The sequence below is a fragment of the Trachypithecus francoisi genome, unplaced genomic scaffold (genome assembly GCF_009764315.1).
Source record: "Trachypithecus francoisi isolate TF-2019V2 unplaced genomic scaffold, Tfra_2.0 Lachesis_group8, whole genome shotgun sequence".
In the NCBI taxonomy this organism is placed as follows: domain Eukaryota; kingdom Metazoa; phylum Chordata; class Mammalia; order Primates; family Cercopithecidae; genus Trachypithecus; species Trachypithecus francoisi.
In genome coordinates, this window is record NW_022681473.1 from 17,019,250 (window position 1) to 17,033,839 (window position 14,590).

General features: G+C 44.3%; 1 protein-coding gene and 1 pseudogene across 1 annotated transcript in view; one reads left to right on the forward strand and one right to left on the reverse strand.

Annotated features, from left to right (window-relative positions):
* The first annotated feature begins 365 nt into the window (after positions 1 to 365).
* Positions 366 to 14,590, forward strand: part of NUP160 (nucleoporin 160) — a 73,863-nt gene continuing 59,638 nt past the window's right edge. Inside the window, exons 1-5 of the mRNA XM_033204279.1 lie at positions 366 to 690; positions 950 to 1,061; positions 11,552 to 11,762; positions 12,082 to 12,304; positions 14,202 to 14,280. Coding sequence (XP_033060170.1) covers positions 489 to 690; positions 950 to 1,061; positions 11,552 to 11,762; positions 12,082 to 12,304; positions 14,202 to 14,280 — 827 coding nt within the window. The 5' untranslated portion in view covers positions 366 to 488. The remainder of the gene's footprint in view (positions 691 to 949; positions 1,062 to 11,551; positions 11,763 to 12,081; positions 12,305 to 14,201; positions 14,281 to 14,590) is intronic.
* Positions 8,546 to 11,171, reverse strand: LOC117080489 (annotated as a pseudogene).

Sequence of the window (14,590 nt, forward strand, 5' to 3'; positions counted from 1 at the left end):
TTTACCACATTACGTTTCATTATACAGAAATAAACGACTACAGTCTTTTGGGGGTAAAAAAGACCAAAACCAAAGGCCTTTCCCTCACTACCCCTTCCTCACCCCGCCATCCCAAGTGTCGCCACTGAAGAGCGAAGGGAGGATCGGCAAAGATTTACAGACGGACACCCTAACCGAGGGAGAGGTGACCAAAAACCCGGGATCCGGCAGAGGAGGCCCAAAGGCCGGGCCTCTCCGGACCTCGCCCCTCCTGGGAGACTCAGCCCCGCGTTTTAGAAACAGAAACAAACCCGGCCCCGCCCCCTGCCCCGCGGCCGCTGAGAAGAGGGCACTGCCCTCCGGAGGCGTTCCAGCCGGCCACTCGAAGATTCCAGCAGATACAGTCGGCCTCCCCTGCCCCCTTCTCTTCTAGATTCCTCGCTGCCCATCCTCATTCTCCCGGTGGAAGCCCCGCAACGAAGGGCCGGAGCCCCCTTTCTGCTCCCGGGATGCTTCACCCGTCCGCAGCTCCGCCCGCCCCGCCCCCGGAAGTGACGGTAGCCGCGCGGCCCTGCCTTTGTCCCGTCGGGCATCGCGGCGACGGCGGGAAGATGGCGGCGGCGGGAGCCCTGGAACGGAGCTTCGTGGAGCTAAGCGGCGCTGAGCGCGAAAGGCCGAGGCACTTTCGGGAATTCACAGTCTGCAGCATTGGTACGGAAGTGGCCAGGGAGGGCGCGATCCGATCTGTCCCCTCGGGCTCCTCTCATAGGTCCTAGGGTCTCTGACTCCTGGGTTCATCCTCCTGAGTCCACATGCCTCCAGCCCCGGGATCAGAGATTCCTTGATGTCCGACGTTTTCCTCTTTTCTTTGTATGGGTTGTCAGTCTGTCACCCTCTGCTTTGTCAGGTCCCTTAGTCCCTGTCATTTCTCAGAAGACGCGTGTGCAGGCTGACCATGTTCATTTTGCAGGGACTGCAAATGCCGTGGCTGGCGCCGTAAAATACAGTGAGAGCGCGGGAGGCTTTTACTATGTGGAGAGTGGCAAGTTGTTCTCCGTAACCAGAAACAGGTTCATTCATTGGTAAGTGCTGTGGTTCGCCAAACTCCCCTGGAAGGTAGGGTTTGGTGTATAAATTTTCCATTTTCGCTGCTGTTCCCAAAGTGCTATTCTAGAAGCGGTAATTGACACTTAGGGAAAGAGAAAGTTTTTTTTTTCAGTTCGTATCAGAATCGGGAAAACTGAGACTCAGAGTTCTAGAAGAGTTTACCCTCCCCCCCCCACCAACACACACACACACCAAGCAACACCAAAAGCAGAGGGAATGTAGCTTAGGGGGATAAAGCCCATAAGACTGGTTTTAAATATGAACCCATTATGTTTTTATAGTGCTTTACAGCTTCCTTCATTGTACAAATATGTTCGAGCTTCAATATGTCAGGCATTGTGCTAGGTACCAGGACGAAATGAACAAAACTGCCATCTTCATCATGCAAGACGTTGTAGCAATGTCAGAATAGTTGTGGACTCACTTTTCATGGGGAAATTTTGTGGAGGAAAACTTGCTCTAGAGGAAAAATATAGGGGTTACGAGAGGCTAATGAGAGGACCAAATGTAATTAGTGGGACAGGGAAAGGCTTTCACAGTTACCCTGAGATCTAAAGGACACGAGGTTAGCCAGGCATGGGGAGTGGACAGAGAGGAGTCCAGCAAGTAGGATCACCATATGCAAAGGTCACAAAGTAGAAAGAATGTGGCAGGTTTGGAACTGACCAAAGATCTGTGGCTTAAGTGCAGTGGGTAAAACAGAAAGTGATGTGAGATACTGAGGCTGGAGAGGTAGGCAGGACTCGGACCATGAGGGACCCTTAGGCCATTTTTAAGCATTTTTGAATTTTATCCTAAGTACATTGAGTAATAATTGAATAGGTTTTTAAAGAGTTACTAACATCAAAATTGCATTTTTGGATGGGAACAGTTAACACTGGGGATTCCAAAAGGAGAGGAGGGAGCAGAGGTTGGAAAACCTATCAGTTACTGTGTTCACAACTTGGGCGGCAGGATCATTAGAAGCCCAAACCTCATGTATATAGGAATATATACACAATATACTCATGTAACAAACCTGCATATGTACCCCTGAATCTAAAGTTTTTAAAATATATTTTTATAAGATCTCAGTCTACTTTGTGGAAATTGGATTTGGATTAGGTGGGTATAATGCAAAAAAAAGTTTGCTTTTATGATGGCCCAAGTAAGGGTTGCTGGTGGTTCAATTGTGGGAATGACTAGAAATAGAAAAGTAGATGGATTTAAGATACCTTTGGAAGTTAGATTCACTAGGACTTGGTGGTGGATTGAATATGGGGTAAGGGATGGTAAAAGAAAAGGAGAGAACAAGGACAGCTCCCTGGTGTCTCATGTGACTAACCAGATGTGAATGGGGAGGGGTTGCCATTTACAGAGATACATAGAAGATGGCTTTTGGAAAGATATGAATAACGCTATTGGACATAGTAAATTTGAAGTACCTGGGGAGCAGCCCTTTGGAAATGTCAAGCAGGCATTGAAATTTACAGGTCTAAGGCTCAAAAGAGAGACTTTATGTTAGAGATACAAATTTCATTTAATTAAATATTTTGGCTGGGCACAGTGGCTCACATCTGTAATCCCAGCACTTTGGGGGGCTGAGGTGGGAGGATCTCTTGAGGCCAGGAGTTCAAGACCCCATTTCTACAAAAAATTTTTTTTCTTTTTTCTTTCTGTTTTTTTTTTTTCTTTTTGAGAGACAGTCTGGTGGCTCCATTGTCCAGGCTGGAGTGCAGTGGTGCAATCATGGCTCACTGCAGTCTCCGCCTCCTGGGTTCAAGTGACCCTCCCACCTCGGCCTCCCAAGTAGCTGGAATGACAGGTATGCACCACCATGCCCAGCTGATTTTTCTATTTGTTTTTATAGAGATGGGGTTTTGCCTTGTTGCCCAGGCTGGTCTTGGACTGCCGGACTCAAGCAGTGCCCCATTCTCAGCCTCCCAACTTGCTGGGATTACAGGCGTGAGCCACCATGTCTGGCCTGATTTTTTAAAAATAAGCCAGACGGGGTGGCGTGTGCCTTTCATCTTGACCACTCAGGAGGCGGAGGCGGGAAGATCTGATCATGCCACTGCACTCCAGCTTGGGAAACAGGGTAAGACCCCATCTCTTTTACAAAAACAAGAAGAAATAAAGAAAATGTGCTTGCCTAATATATTTCAGTCCATTTTTAGGGAATAGGGATATAGCAGGGAACAAAACAAAGTCCCTACTCTGATGGAGGAAGATAGGCAACAACAACAATAACCAAAAAAAACCCAAGTACATGTAGTTTTGTTACAGGAAAAGGGTGCCGATCCAGACCCCAAGGGAGGGTTCTTAGATCTCACACAAGAAAGAATTCAGGGCAAGTCCGCAGTACAAAGTGAAAGCAAGTTTATTAAGAAAGTAAAGGAGGCCAGGTGTGGTGGCTCACGCCTGTAATCCCAGTACTTTAGGAGGCCGAGGCAGGTGGATCACCTGAGGTCAGGAGTTTGAGAGGTCAGGAGTTCAAGACCAGCCTGACCAACATGGTGAAACCCTGTCTCTACTAAAAATATAAAATTAGCTGGGCGTGATGGCACATGCCTGTAATCCCAGCTAATTGAGAGGTTGAGGCAGGAGAACAGCTTGACCCGAGGAGGTGGAGGGTGCAGTGAGCTGAGATTGCACCATTGCACTCCAGCTTGGGCAACAAGAACGAAACTCCATCTCAAAAAAAAAGTAAATAAATAAAAGAATGGCTACCCCATAGACAGAGTAGCCCCAAGGGCTGCTGGTTGCCCATTTTTATGGTTATTTCTTGAAGATATGCTAAACAGGGATGGATTATTCATGCCTCCACTTTTTAAACCATACAGGGTAACTTCCTGATGTTGCCATGGCATTTGTAAACTGTCATGGCCTTGGTGGGAGTGTAGCAGTGAGGGCGACCAGAGGTCACGCTTGTCACCATTTTGGTTTTGATGGGTTTTGGCTTGCTCCTTTATTGCATCCTGTTTTATCGGCAAGGTCTTTATGACCTGTATTTTGTGCCGACCTCCTAATCTCATCCTGTGACTTAGAATGCCTTAAGTGTCCGGGAATGCATCCCAGTAGGTTTCAGTCTCATTTTACCCAACTCCTATTCAAGATGGAGTCGTTCTAGCCGGGCGAGGTGGCGGGCACCTGTAGTCCCAGCTACTCGGGAGGCTGAGGCAGGGGAATGCCGTGAACCCGGGAGGCGGAGCTTGCAGTGAGCTGAGATCCGGCCACTGCACTCCAGCCTGGGCGACAGAGCGAGACTCCGTCTCAAAAAAAAAAAAAAAAAAAAGATGGAATCGTTCAAGTTCACATGCCTCTGACAGTTTGTCAGTTGATAAATGGAATAGGGAAAGGGGAACAGTGTAAGAGGGAAGAGGAATACCTGTGGCAGTTAATGTTTTATGTAGGGTGGTTGGGCAAAAGCCAGGGGTAAGTTGATAAGTTGACATTTGAGCAGAAGAAAGGATATCTGGGGAATGAATATTTCAGGTGGAGCCCTCCAAGAAAAAGGAATAGTAAGTGCAAAGAACCCTGAAGCTGGAGCTTGTTGTGTTCAAAGAGTGGAAAGGAGCCAGGAGTCTGCAGCTGAGTGAACAAAGGGTAGAATAATAAGAAAGAGATAGCTTAAGGCCAGATCAGGGCTTTGTTGGTTATTTTAAGCTTCAGCTTTTGCTCTGAGTAAGATGAGAAGAAGCTGTGGAAGATTTAAGTGGAGGATGACATGATCTAAGATCTGAGTTTCTAAAGGATTGCTTTGACTGCCGTCTTGAGAATAGAGTGTGGTGGGGGAAAGGGTGGGTGTGGGGAGACCAGTTAGGAGGCTGGTGCCACAATTCAGACATAGTGGCTTAGATCAGGGTGGTAGTGACAGAGGCAGTGAGAAATGTTCTGATTGTGGATATGTTTTCAAGGTGGATTTGTTAGAATTACTATTGCATTGGATGGGGAGTATACAGAAAGAAAAGAGTCAGAGGTGAGCCCTAGATTTTTGGCTTGAGCAATTGGAAGTTAGGGAGATGTCATTGAGATGGAAAAAAGTATAGGTGAAGCAGGTACTTTTGTTTGTTTTCTTCAGGTTCAGTGAGTCCAGGAGTTCTGTTTTGGACAGTTGTAGTCTGAAATGCCTGTTAGATATCCAAGTGAGTGCTGAGACAGTAGTCAGGAGTTGAGTGGAGAAGTCGGGCTGAAGATACAGATTGTGAAATTGTTGGCATTAGATGGTGCGTAAAGCTGTTCTACTGAATAAGATCACCTAGAAAGTGAGAATAAGTTAGGATTTTTCACCTTCTGCACTATTATTGTCAGCTAAGTCTTCATTGTGGGGGGCTGTCCTATATGTGATAGGTTGTTAAACAGCATTCCCGGCCTCTACCCTCTGCCTACCAATAGCACATCTATACGATCACTTCTACCCCAGTTACAGTAACCAAAAATATCTCTAGATATTGCTTAATATCCTGGTGAGTGAGGAAGAATCGCCCCCACTTGAGTAGAGCGGTCTGGGACTAAACCCTGGGACACAACAACATTTAGAAAAATGAGGAACCAGCAAAGGAGCCCAAGAAGGAGTAACTGAAGTAAGAGTTGAACAAAGAACGTGGCATCCCAGAAGCTAAAGGAAATATTTCAAGGAGGAGGAGAGTGAAAAACTGACAGTGTTGCATTTAAGCCAGGCAAGATGAGAAATGAAAACTGGCCTTTGGATCATGGAGGTCATTGGTGACCTGGTCAGGAATTGCTGCAGTAGTCATACAAAAGCCTCAGTGGAGTGGGTTCAAGAGAGAAAGGGAGCAGAGGAGTTATGAGTATAGAACAGCCCTTTCAAGGTATATTGCTGTAAGGGAAGCAGAGAAATCACATGGTAGTTGGAGAGCAAGGGAGGAACATAGAGAAAATATACTAATATATCTATGTACGGTTGGGAATGACCTAGTACATGCAGTTGAGAGCAATCACTAAAGGAAAGGAATTTGGGAAACTGAGAAGGTGGAGTATTAGGATAACTGGATATTGTTTGTTCATTTGTTTGTTTGTTTTTTTAGAGTCAGAGTTTCACTCTGTCACCCAGGCTGGAGTACAGTAGCACAGTCATGGCCTACTGCAGCCTGAATTCCTAGGCTCAATCGATCCTCCCATCTCAGCCTCCCAAATGGCTTACAGGCAGGCATCACCATGCCTGGCTAATTTTTTTATTTTGTAGATATAGAGTTTTGCTATGTTGCCCAGGCTGATCTTGTACTCTTGGGCTGAAGAAATCCTCCTGTCTTGACCTCCCAAAATGCTGGGATTGTAGGCATGAGCCACCATACCTGGCCCTGATACTGCAATCATTAACAATTATGGCAAGAGTAGTGTGGGAGAGAGTGACAGTGGGCCAAGAGCTAAAATCAACTGCAGTGAGCATGGGTGGCAGGTGGTATCTGATTCCGTGAGCTTCAGAGCTGAGTGATTCAGGTAGCAGAGGAGGAACAGTGGCCTAGAATGCCAGTGGGGAACAAGGACATCTGTATGTTCTCCTTGAGGCCCCACTGCAAAGGGCATAGTAGGGAAAACTTGGGTCACTGTCCTCACGGGAGATTCAGGATCCAACTTTAACCATAAGGCAGGAAAGCGAAGGGATTATTCAGAGATGAAGTTGAGGATCCAGAAAATTGTGCTGATGTCATGAGTTACCAGAAGCAAAGTAGCTCTGGGAAATCATCAACGCTGAAAAGGTACTTACATCCTTGGGAGTAGATAAGATGTGCCTTGGGAGAAAGTGTACAGTGAGAGAAGATGATTCAGGATCAAGGTTTGAGGAAATCTAGCATATAGGGGTCAGGTCAAGGAGAAGGGGAAGAAATGGACAGGAATGTGGGAGGAAACCTGGGAAAGAGTAGTATCATAGGATTCATGAGAAGAGACTGTTTAAAAAGGAAGGCAAGGTCAAGTATGTGGAATGCTGCTAAGAGATCAAGTAAGAGGGCCATGCATGGTGGCTAACACCTGTAATCCCAGCACTTTGGGAGGCCGAGGTGGGTGGATCACTTGAGGTCAGGAGTTCAAGACCAGCCTGGCCAACATGGTGAAACCCTGTCTCTACAAAAAATACAAAAATTAGCCGGGTGTGATGGCGGGCGCCTGTGATCCCAGCTACTCAGGAGGCTGAGGTCGGAGAATTGCTTGAACCCAGGAGGTGGAGGTTGCAGTGAGCCAAGATCGCACCACTGCACTCCAGCCTGGGCGACAGAGCGAGACTCAGTCTCAAAAAACAAACAGAAAACTCTTTTAGCTCTATGAAAAGAAAAGCCTGGATTTATTCATAACATAGATATTTTTTCTCCTCAGTTATGGGTAAGATAAGTCGACTGAATCAAAAGCAACCAAAATAGTTAGATATGTCAAAGATGACAGTTCTGGGAATAAAGGCTGAGTTTCAGTAAAAGAAGAATTTGTGGTGGGATACTTTTCAGGTAAGATTTCTCCTGTCATTAGTCAAGGGAACATTCACTGAAAAGGAAGGAAAAAAGGCCTGGTGTGATGGCTCACTTTTGGGAGGCTGAGGCAGGAAGATCACTTGAGCCCAGAAGTTCAAGACCAGTCTGAACAACGTAGTAGGGCCCTATATAAAACATTTGAAAAATAGCTGAACATGGTGGTGTGAGCCCATAGTCCCAGCTACTTGGGAGGCTGAGGTAGGAGGATCACTTGAACCTGGTAGGTGGAGGTTGTAGTGAGTCAAGATGGTGTCACTGCACTCCAGCATGGGTGACAGAGCAAGACCCTGTCTCAAAAAATGGAGGGAGAGGAAAAAAACTTTAGAAACTACTTGAAAAAAGGAAGTTAATTAAAATGAAGGGAATTTGAGATGATGAGATGCTTGGAAAAAGACATAGTCAGAATAATTTTTTTTTTTTTAACCGAGTCTTACTTTGTCACCCAGGCTGGAGTGCAGTGGCGCGATCTCAGCTCTCTGCAAGCTCTGTCTCCCGGGTTCAAGTGGTTCTCCTGCCTCAGCCTCCCAAGTAGCTGGGACTATAGGCGCCCACCACCACGACTGGCTAATTTTTTTGTTTTTAGTAGAGATGGGGTTTCACTGTGTTAGCCAGGATGGTCTCGATCCCCTGACCTCGTGATCCACCCTCCTTGGCCTCCCAAAGTGCTGGGGTTATAGGCCTGAACCACCGCGCCCAGCCTAGAATAATTTTAATAAAATATAAGAATATATTTACTTGAGAGAAGCAAATTCAATAAAACTAGGAGCTAGAAGTCAAGAAAAATAAACTAGCTGGGGGGGTGGCTCACGTCTGTAATCACAGCACTTTGGGAGGCTGAGGCGGGAGGATCACTTGAACCCAGAAGTTCAAGACCAGCCTGGGCAGCATAGTGAGACCCCACCTTTAAAAAAATAAAAATTTAAAAAGAAGAAAAATAAAACTAATTGGTTAAATTTTTAATCTTGGTTTGTTCTGCAACAAAGAGTCATTTCATCATTCTAGGAAAGATGTGACCCCAGCAAGAAGTAGAGCCGCGTCCTTTGACTATCATTAAGTATCAGCTGGTGCTGCTGAGGAAGAGGTACTAAGGATAAACCTGCAGTAGATCACAAAGAGGGTACTAGTTTAATCGTAGAGATGGAAGAGAAGGAGCAGGGTCGGGAAGAGGAAAGCAACAGGCTTTGACACATCATACCTACTGAGTCAAGGACATAGACAAGTAAATATGTACTAGTGATTTTTAAAGATGACAAATACTTAGAAATCAAAAGTAAGAAATATCCTTGTTAAAATAACATGACAGCTTCTGTGCTGAGTCAGGTAGACATTGGATGGAGGGTTAAATCTGAATTTAAAGTCAGACCTAATGGCCTTGGGCAAAATGCTTTATCTCCTCTGTTGCAACTTGAGTTTGAATAAAGTTTTTTTTATTTTTTGAGTTTGCGTGCATTTTATCAAAAGCATTTATTGAATGCTAGCTCTGTCCTAGGCACTTTGCTGGATCTAAGGACATCCAAGTGTATATGCACGTACTTTCCCTAGAGGAACAGTATTAATATTTGGGCTGTAAGAACATAGGGGCTATCGCTACACTCACAGAACTTACCATCATTGTTAATAACAAGCTCCTTTTTAATTTTTTTTTCCAATTACTACTTTATTTATATTACTATGCTTAAGTTACATGGAAAAAGACAGCAGTCTGCCCCATTTCAGAAAAAGTTTCCTATCAACACCAATTATGTAGTGACAAATAATTAGAAATGGTGACATCTTTGTGTCAAGACTGACAAGGAAGAATGGGCTGTAGTGCTACAGTTCATTTCTAGCAAGAAAATGGCACACTGGCCAGCACAAGCCATGCTAACACTGAGCCTTTAGCACTGGGCACAGATTTGGAGCTCTTCTCTGATGCTAGCAAATCAATGAAATAACTGGGTTTTTTAAAAAAAAGTTTATTGGGAGGCCAAGGTGGGCGAATCACGAGGTCAGGAGATCGAGACCATCCTGGCTAACACGGTGAAACCCCATCTCTACTAAAAATACAAAAAATTAGCCAGGCGTGGTGGCGGGCGCCTGTAGTCCCAGCTACTCGGGAGGCTGAGGCAGGAGAATGGCGTGAACCCAGGAGGCAGAGCTTGCAGTGAGCTGAGATCGCGCCACTGCACTCCAGCCTGGGCAAGAGAGCGAGACTCCGTCTCAAAAAAAAAAAAAAAGGAAGTTTAAAACGAAGCCCGTGAGTTTAAAAAAACTATACTTCTGACATACTTTCCTTTCAAAATTTCCACTTTTCCACTCCAATAGCCCAAATTTTTTCGTACATAGCCTACCATGTAGCTGCAGATAGACTTTTCTGCCTCAAGATGTAAACAGAGGGGAAAAAATTAACAGCATCTGCATAATATTCTCTATATACACTGCTATTGGATGGAAAATACATAACTTAAAAAAAAAAAAAGGTTCCATCTTAGATTCGCACAACCTCTTGTTCTGCCATTCATGACTCTGACGCTAAGGTGACGGTGTATTTAAGTAGGTATTATTTTCAGCGAAGGAGACCTGAGAAAAGATGAATTTATCTCTTTTTCTTCAAGAGTTATCAGATAGTCTGTAATCCCAGCCCTTTGGGAGGCTGAGGCAGGTGGATCACTTGAGGTCAGGAGTTCAAGATCAGCCTGGCCAACATGGTGAAACCCCATCTCTACTAAAAAATACAAAAATTAGCCAGGTGTGGTGGTGCACGCCTGTAGTCCCAGGTGCTCAGAAGGTTAAGGTGGGAGGATTGCCTGAGCCCAGGAGTTTGAGGCTGTAGTGAGCTATGATTGTACCACTGCACCCCAGCCTGACAGAGTGAGACCTTGTCTCAAAAAAAAAAAAACAAAAAAACAAAAAACAGTTATCAAATAGTACATACTCCTCAGAACCCTCAATCTTGAACTAGAGCACGTTCCAGGATCACATGGCCTTCCTTGTAATGCTGGCTGTCTTTGGTGGCAAACTCATAGATCCATCCCAGTTTGCTATTGCAGTTTTTCAGCTCACATCTCAAACCATGTGGCGGCCAGTGACCATGACCCAATCTTGAGCTTCATTGTACTGCAGGTTCACTACCTTGTTAAAAAGAAATACTCTGGCGGTGGCACCTGTGAACCACGTGGAGATGAATTCTGAGCAGTTGGTCAGGATTGTATCACAATTTGCATAAGAAAATGGACGGGTACCACTAATATGATCAAGGAATATTCTGCCTGTTTTTATGGCTGAAGTTCTAAAAACCCTGTGCAGCGGTGAGATCTGTGGCTGCCAGTGGCTCCTTGCTCCTCAACTGGAATTAATAAACAAGCTCCTTTTGGGAAGGGTGGGGGAAAAGAAAAAAACAAGCTCCTTTTGAGGAGTAATAGAAAAAGTTAGAATAGCTTATCAGTATAGAAACTAACCCTGATATGTTCAATTTGCAAAGGTATTTTTATATTGTTAAAATATTTATTTTAGTAATATTTTTGCACATACATGTAAGCGCATGTATAAAATTGCTATTTGTGTGTGTGTGCACACAGGCTCTGTGTGTGTATATGTGTGCGCACGCATGCAATCGCAGGTTAAGAAGTAATAGAAGCAGGACATAACCGCAATTATTAAGGTTAGTTTTGTTCGATGCTGTAGTATATATGGAGACCACATTCCACTACAAGCAATGGCCGGGGTATGGTGTTAATTTTTATTATAGTAGAGTTTAATTGCATAAAATATTATCCTAAATAAATGACCTATCAAGTTTGGAAATGTCTCTATGTAACAGAATCACAATGAAATTTGAATTTTATTATGCTGTTTTTTATAAATGTACATAATGTGATTTGGAGTGCAAAAGTGGTCCAAATCTGTTTATCCAAAATTTTCAAATTTGGTGAATTCACTTGGACACTGTTCTCATATATTTCAGTGCAACAGTCAGTGAGAAAGAAAAGCATAAACTTTTCAAACAAATGTCTCTTTTTCAACAGGAAGACCTCTGGAGATACATTGGAGCTGATGGAGGAGTCACTGGACATAAATCTGTTGAATAATGCCGTTCGCCTAAAATTCCAAAATTGCAGTGTTTTACCTGGAGGGGTTTATGTCTCTGAGACTCAGAATCATGTGATAATCTTGATGTTAACCAATCAAACAGTGCACAGGTTACTTTTACCACACCCCTCCCGGATGTATAGGAGTGTAAGTTGGCTAAGTGCAGTATGTTTTATTTCCCAAATTACTCTGGGTGTCACAAATTTAGTGCTGGAGCGATATCTTTTGGAATTGAAGGAAATATGGATTCTCATTATCCCTCACCAAGCATACTTTGATAGCTACCACTTGAAATGATCAGGCATACATTTTAAGTTGAGAATTAGTTTTCATTAAAAAGAATGGTTTTCTTAAGCTTGACAGTTTATAGTTTTTTACTTTAAAAACTTTTTTAGCAATAGAGAGGAACTGAGCAAAATGCTGGTTATTTTGATTTAATAGATTTTTCTTTTTAATTACTCAACAGGAGTTGGTAGTTGAAAGTCAGATGCAGTCAATATTCACTGACATTGGAAAAGTTGATTTCACAGATCCTTGCAACTATCAATTAATTCCAGCAGTACCTGGAATATCTCCTAATTCCACCGCCTCAACAGCCTGGCTTAGCAGTGATGGGGAGGCCCTGTTTGCCTTACCATGTGCTTCTGGGGGAATCTTTGTTCTTAAGCTACCTCCTTATGACATACCTGGTAAGAACGGGAAATGAGCATGGACTTAAACAAGGAATGTTAACATTGAAACAGACCTTAAGAGTTCAACCTCGTCATCCAATGCAGGGATTGCATCTCTACTGCCCCGGAACTGGTCATTCATTATTGCTTGCCTAATGAGTCCCTAATGCTTTACTTTTATACAGTGGATAAGGAACTATAAAGCATATTGGAGCATGGAAAAACAAGTAGACAAGTATAAGACAGCCTATTCTAAATCCTGTAGTAGAGATGAGTTGCCTAATTGTCTGCCCTGAGATAGAGGCATTATAACATTATAATTAAATTAATTGAAACAAAGACATTAAATACCCTGCACCAAATTGCCACTATGTCTTGCCTGGATTATTGTATGAGCTTTATATACATCTCCCCAGATCTGTCCTTAACCCTCTTCAGAAACTTCTCAGGTGGACTGATATATTTAAAACCCAAGGGCCGGACGCTGTGGCTCATACCTGTAATCCCAGCACTCTGGGAGGCCAAGGCGAGCGGGTCACCTGAGGGAGTCTCTCTCTGTCGCCCAGGCTGGAGTACAGTGGCGCGATCTCAGCTCACTGCAACCTCTGCCTCTTGGGTTCAAGCAATTCTCCTGCCTCAGCCTCCTGAGCTGGGATTACAGGCATTTGCCACCATGCCCAGCTAATTTTTGTATTTTTAGTAGAGACAGGGTTTCACCATGTTGGCCAGGCTGGTCTCGAACTCTTAACCTTGCGATCTGCCCACCTCAGCCTCCCAAAGTGTTGGGATTACAGGCATGAGCTACCACACCTGGCCTCCTTCCTTTCTTTCGAGACAGTTTCACTATCACCCAGGCTGGAGTGCGATGGTGGCATCTTGACTCACTGCAACCTCCACCTCCCAGGTTCAAGCGATTCTCGTGTCTCGGACTCCCAAGTAGCTGCGATTACAGGTGCCCACCACCACGCCTGGCTAATTTTTGAATTTTTGTTAGAGACAGGGTTTTGCCACGTTGACTAGGTTGATCTCGAACTCCTGACCTCAAGGGATCTGCCTGCCTCAGCCTCCCAAAGTGCTGGGATTATTACAGGCATGAGCCACCGCACCTGGCCAACATGACCCAAGTTGGGTTTTAAATATATCATGTTATGCTGAATAAACCCAGAGTCCTTACACTGGCCTAGAGTGACCCACTGCTGTCTCTCTACCTTCATCTGTTCACTCTTCCCCTTCTCTTCACCAGCCACATACCTTCTTGCAATTCCTTGAATATGCTGGGACACCCCGACTTCAAGGCATTTGTTTGGTATAGCCAGCTACTAGCTTGGCTCATTCCCGCAGCTCCTTTAGGTCTTTACTCAGTGTCGCCTCGTTGAGGCCTTCCCTGACCACCCTTTTCAAAATTGCAGTGCCCCTGCCTGCCCTCCCTAGGTCTTGGCATTCTCTGTACTCCTTTTGTGTCTTATTTTTCTGACTTACTGCCATTCTACTTAATTTAGCTGTCTCTGCTTCTCCCCTTCCCCTGAAGGAATATAAGTTCCATGAGGACAGGAGTTTTAAAATTTGTTTTGTTTACTGCTATGTCACCACCATCTAGGACTGTGCTTGGCACAGGAAAGGTACCTAGGGATTGTTTTGGAAAGAATGAAGTGATTCTGCTGGGTGGCAATATGGGTTACTGTCTGTAAAAGGCAAAAACTTCCACGAGAAGTATAAAAATGCTATTTTTATGGATCTAATAATGATTCAAAATATTTTAGGTGTGATATATGTAGGAAAGTTACGTCCTAAAACTTTGTTAGTACAGAAATACAGAAGCCTGTTGCCTATTATAAAGACTTTGTTCATGGTTACATCATTCTTGCCTTTGGGTTTCTCAAAGTGTGTTCAAGAGGTGCCTTGGATATCATTGCAGGTATGGTGTCAGTTGTGGAGCTGAAACAGAGTTCAGTAATGCAACGATTGCTTACAGGCTGGATGCCAACAGCTATCAGGTGAGTGGTGTCTGGTAGGTAAATCAAAGGGCCCAAGAATTTAATCTTTTTGCACTGGTCGGCAGTTATTGTTTCCAGTCTTATTCCAAGGCAAACATTATACTGGAAAGGAGAACAGTCAGAATAAAATCAAATTCCATCTGAGGAAAGCCACACTCCCAAGTCCATTTCGTCTACAATTGGATGCTTTGACAGCGTAAACCAGCCTACTGTATATTCTCAGAATATGCAGTTCAGTGCTCTGCCCTGACTTACCCAAATCCAGTTTCGTGTAAAATTATTAGAAGTAGAACGTTTTTGCTGGTTAAAG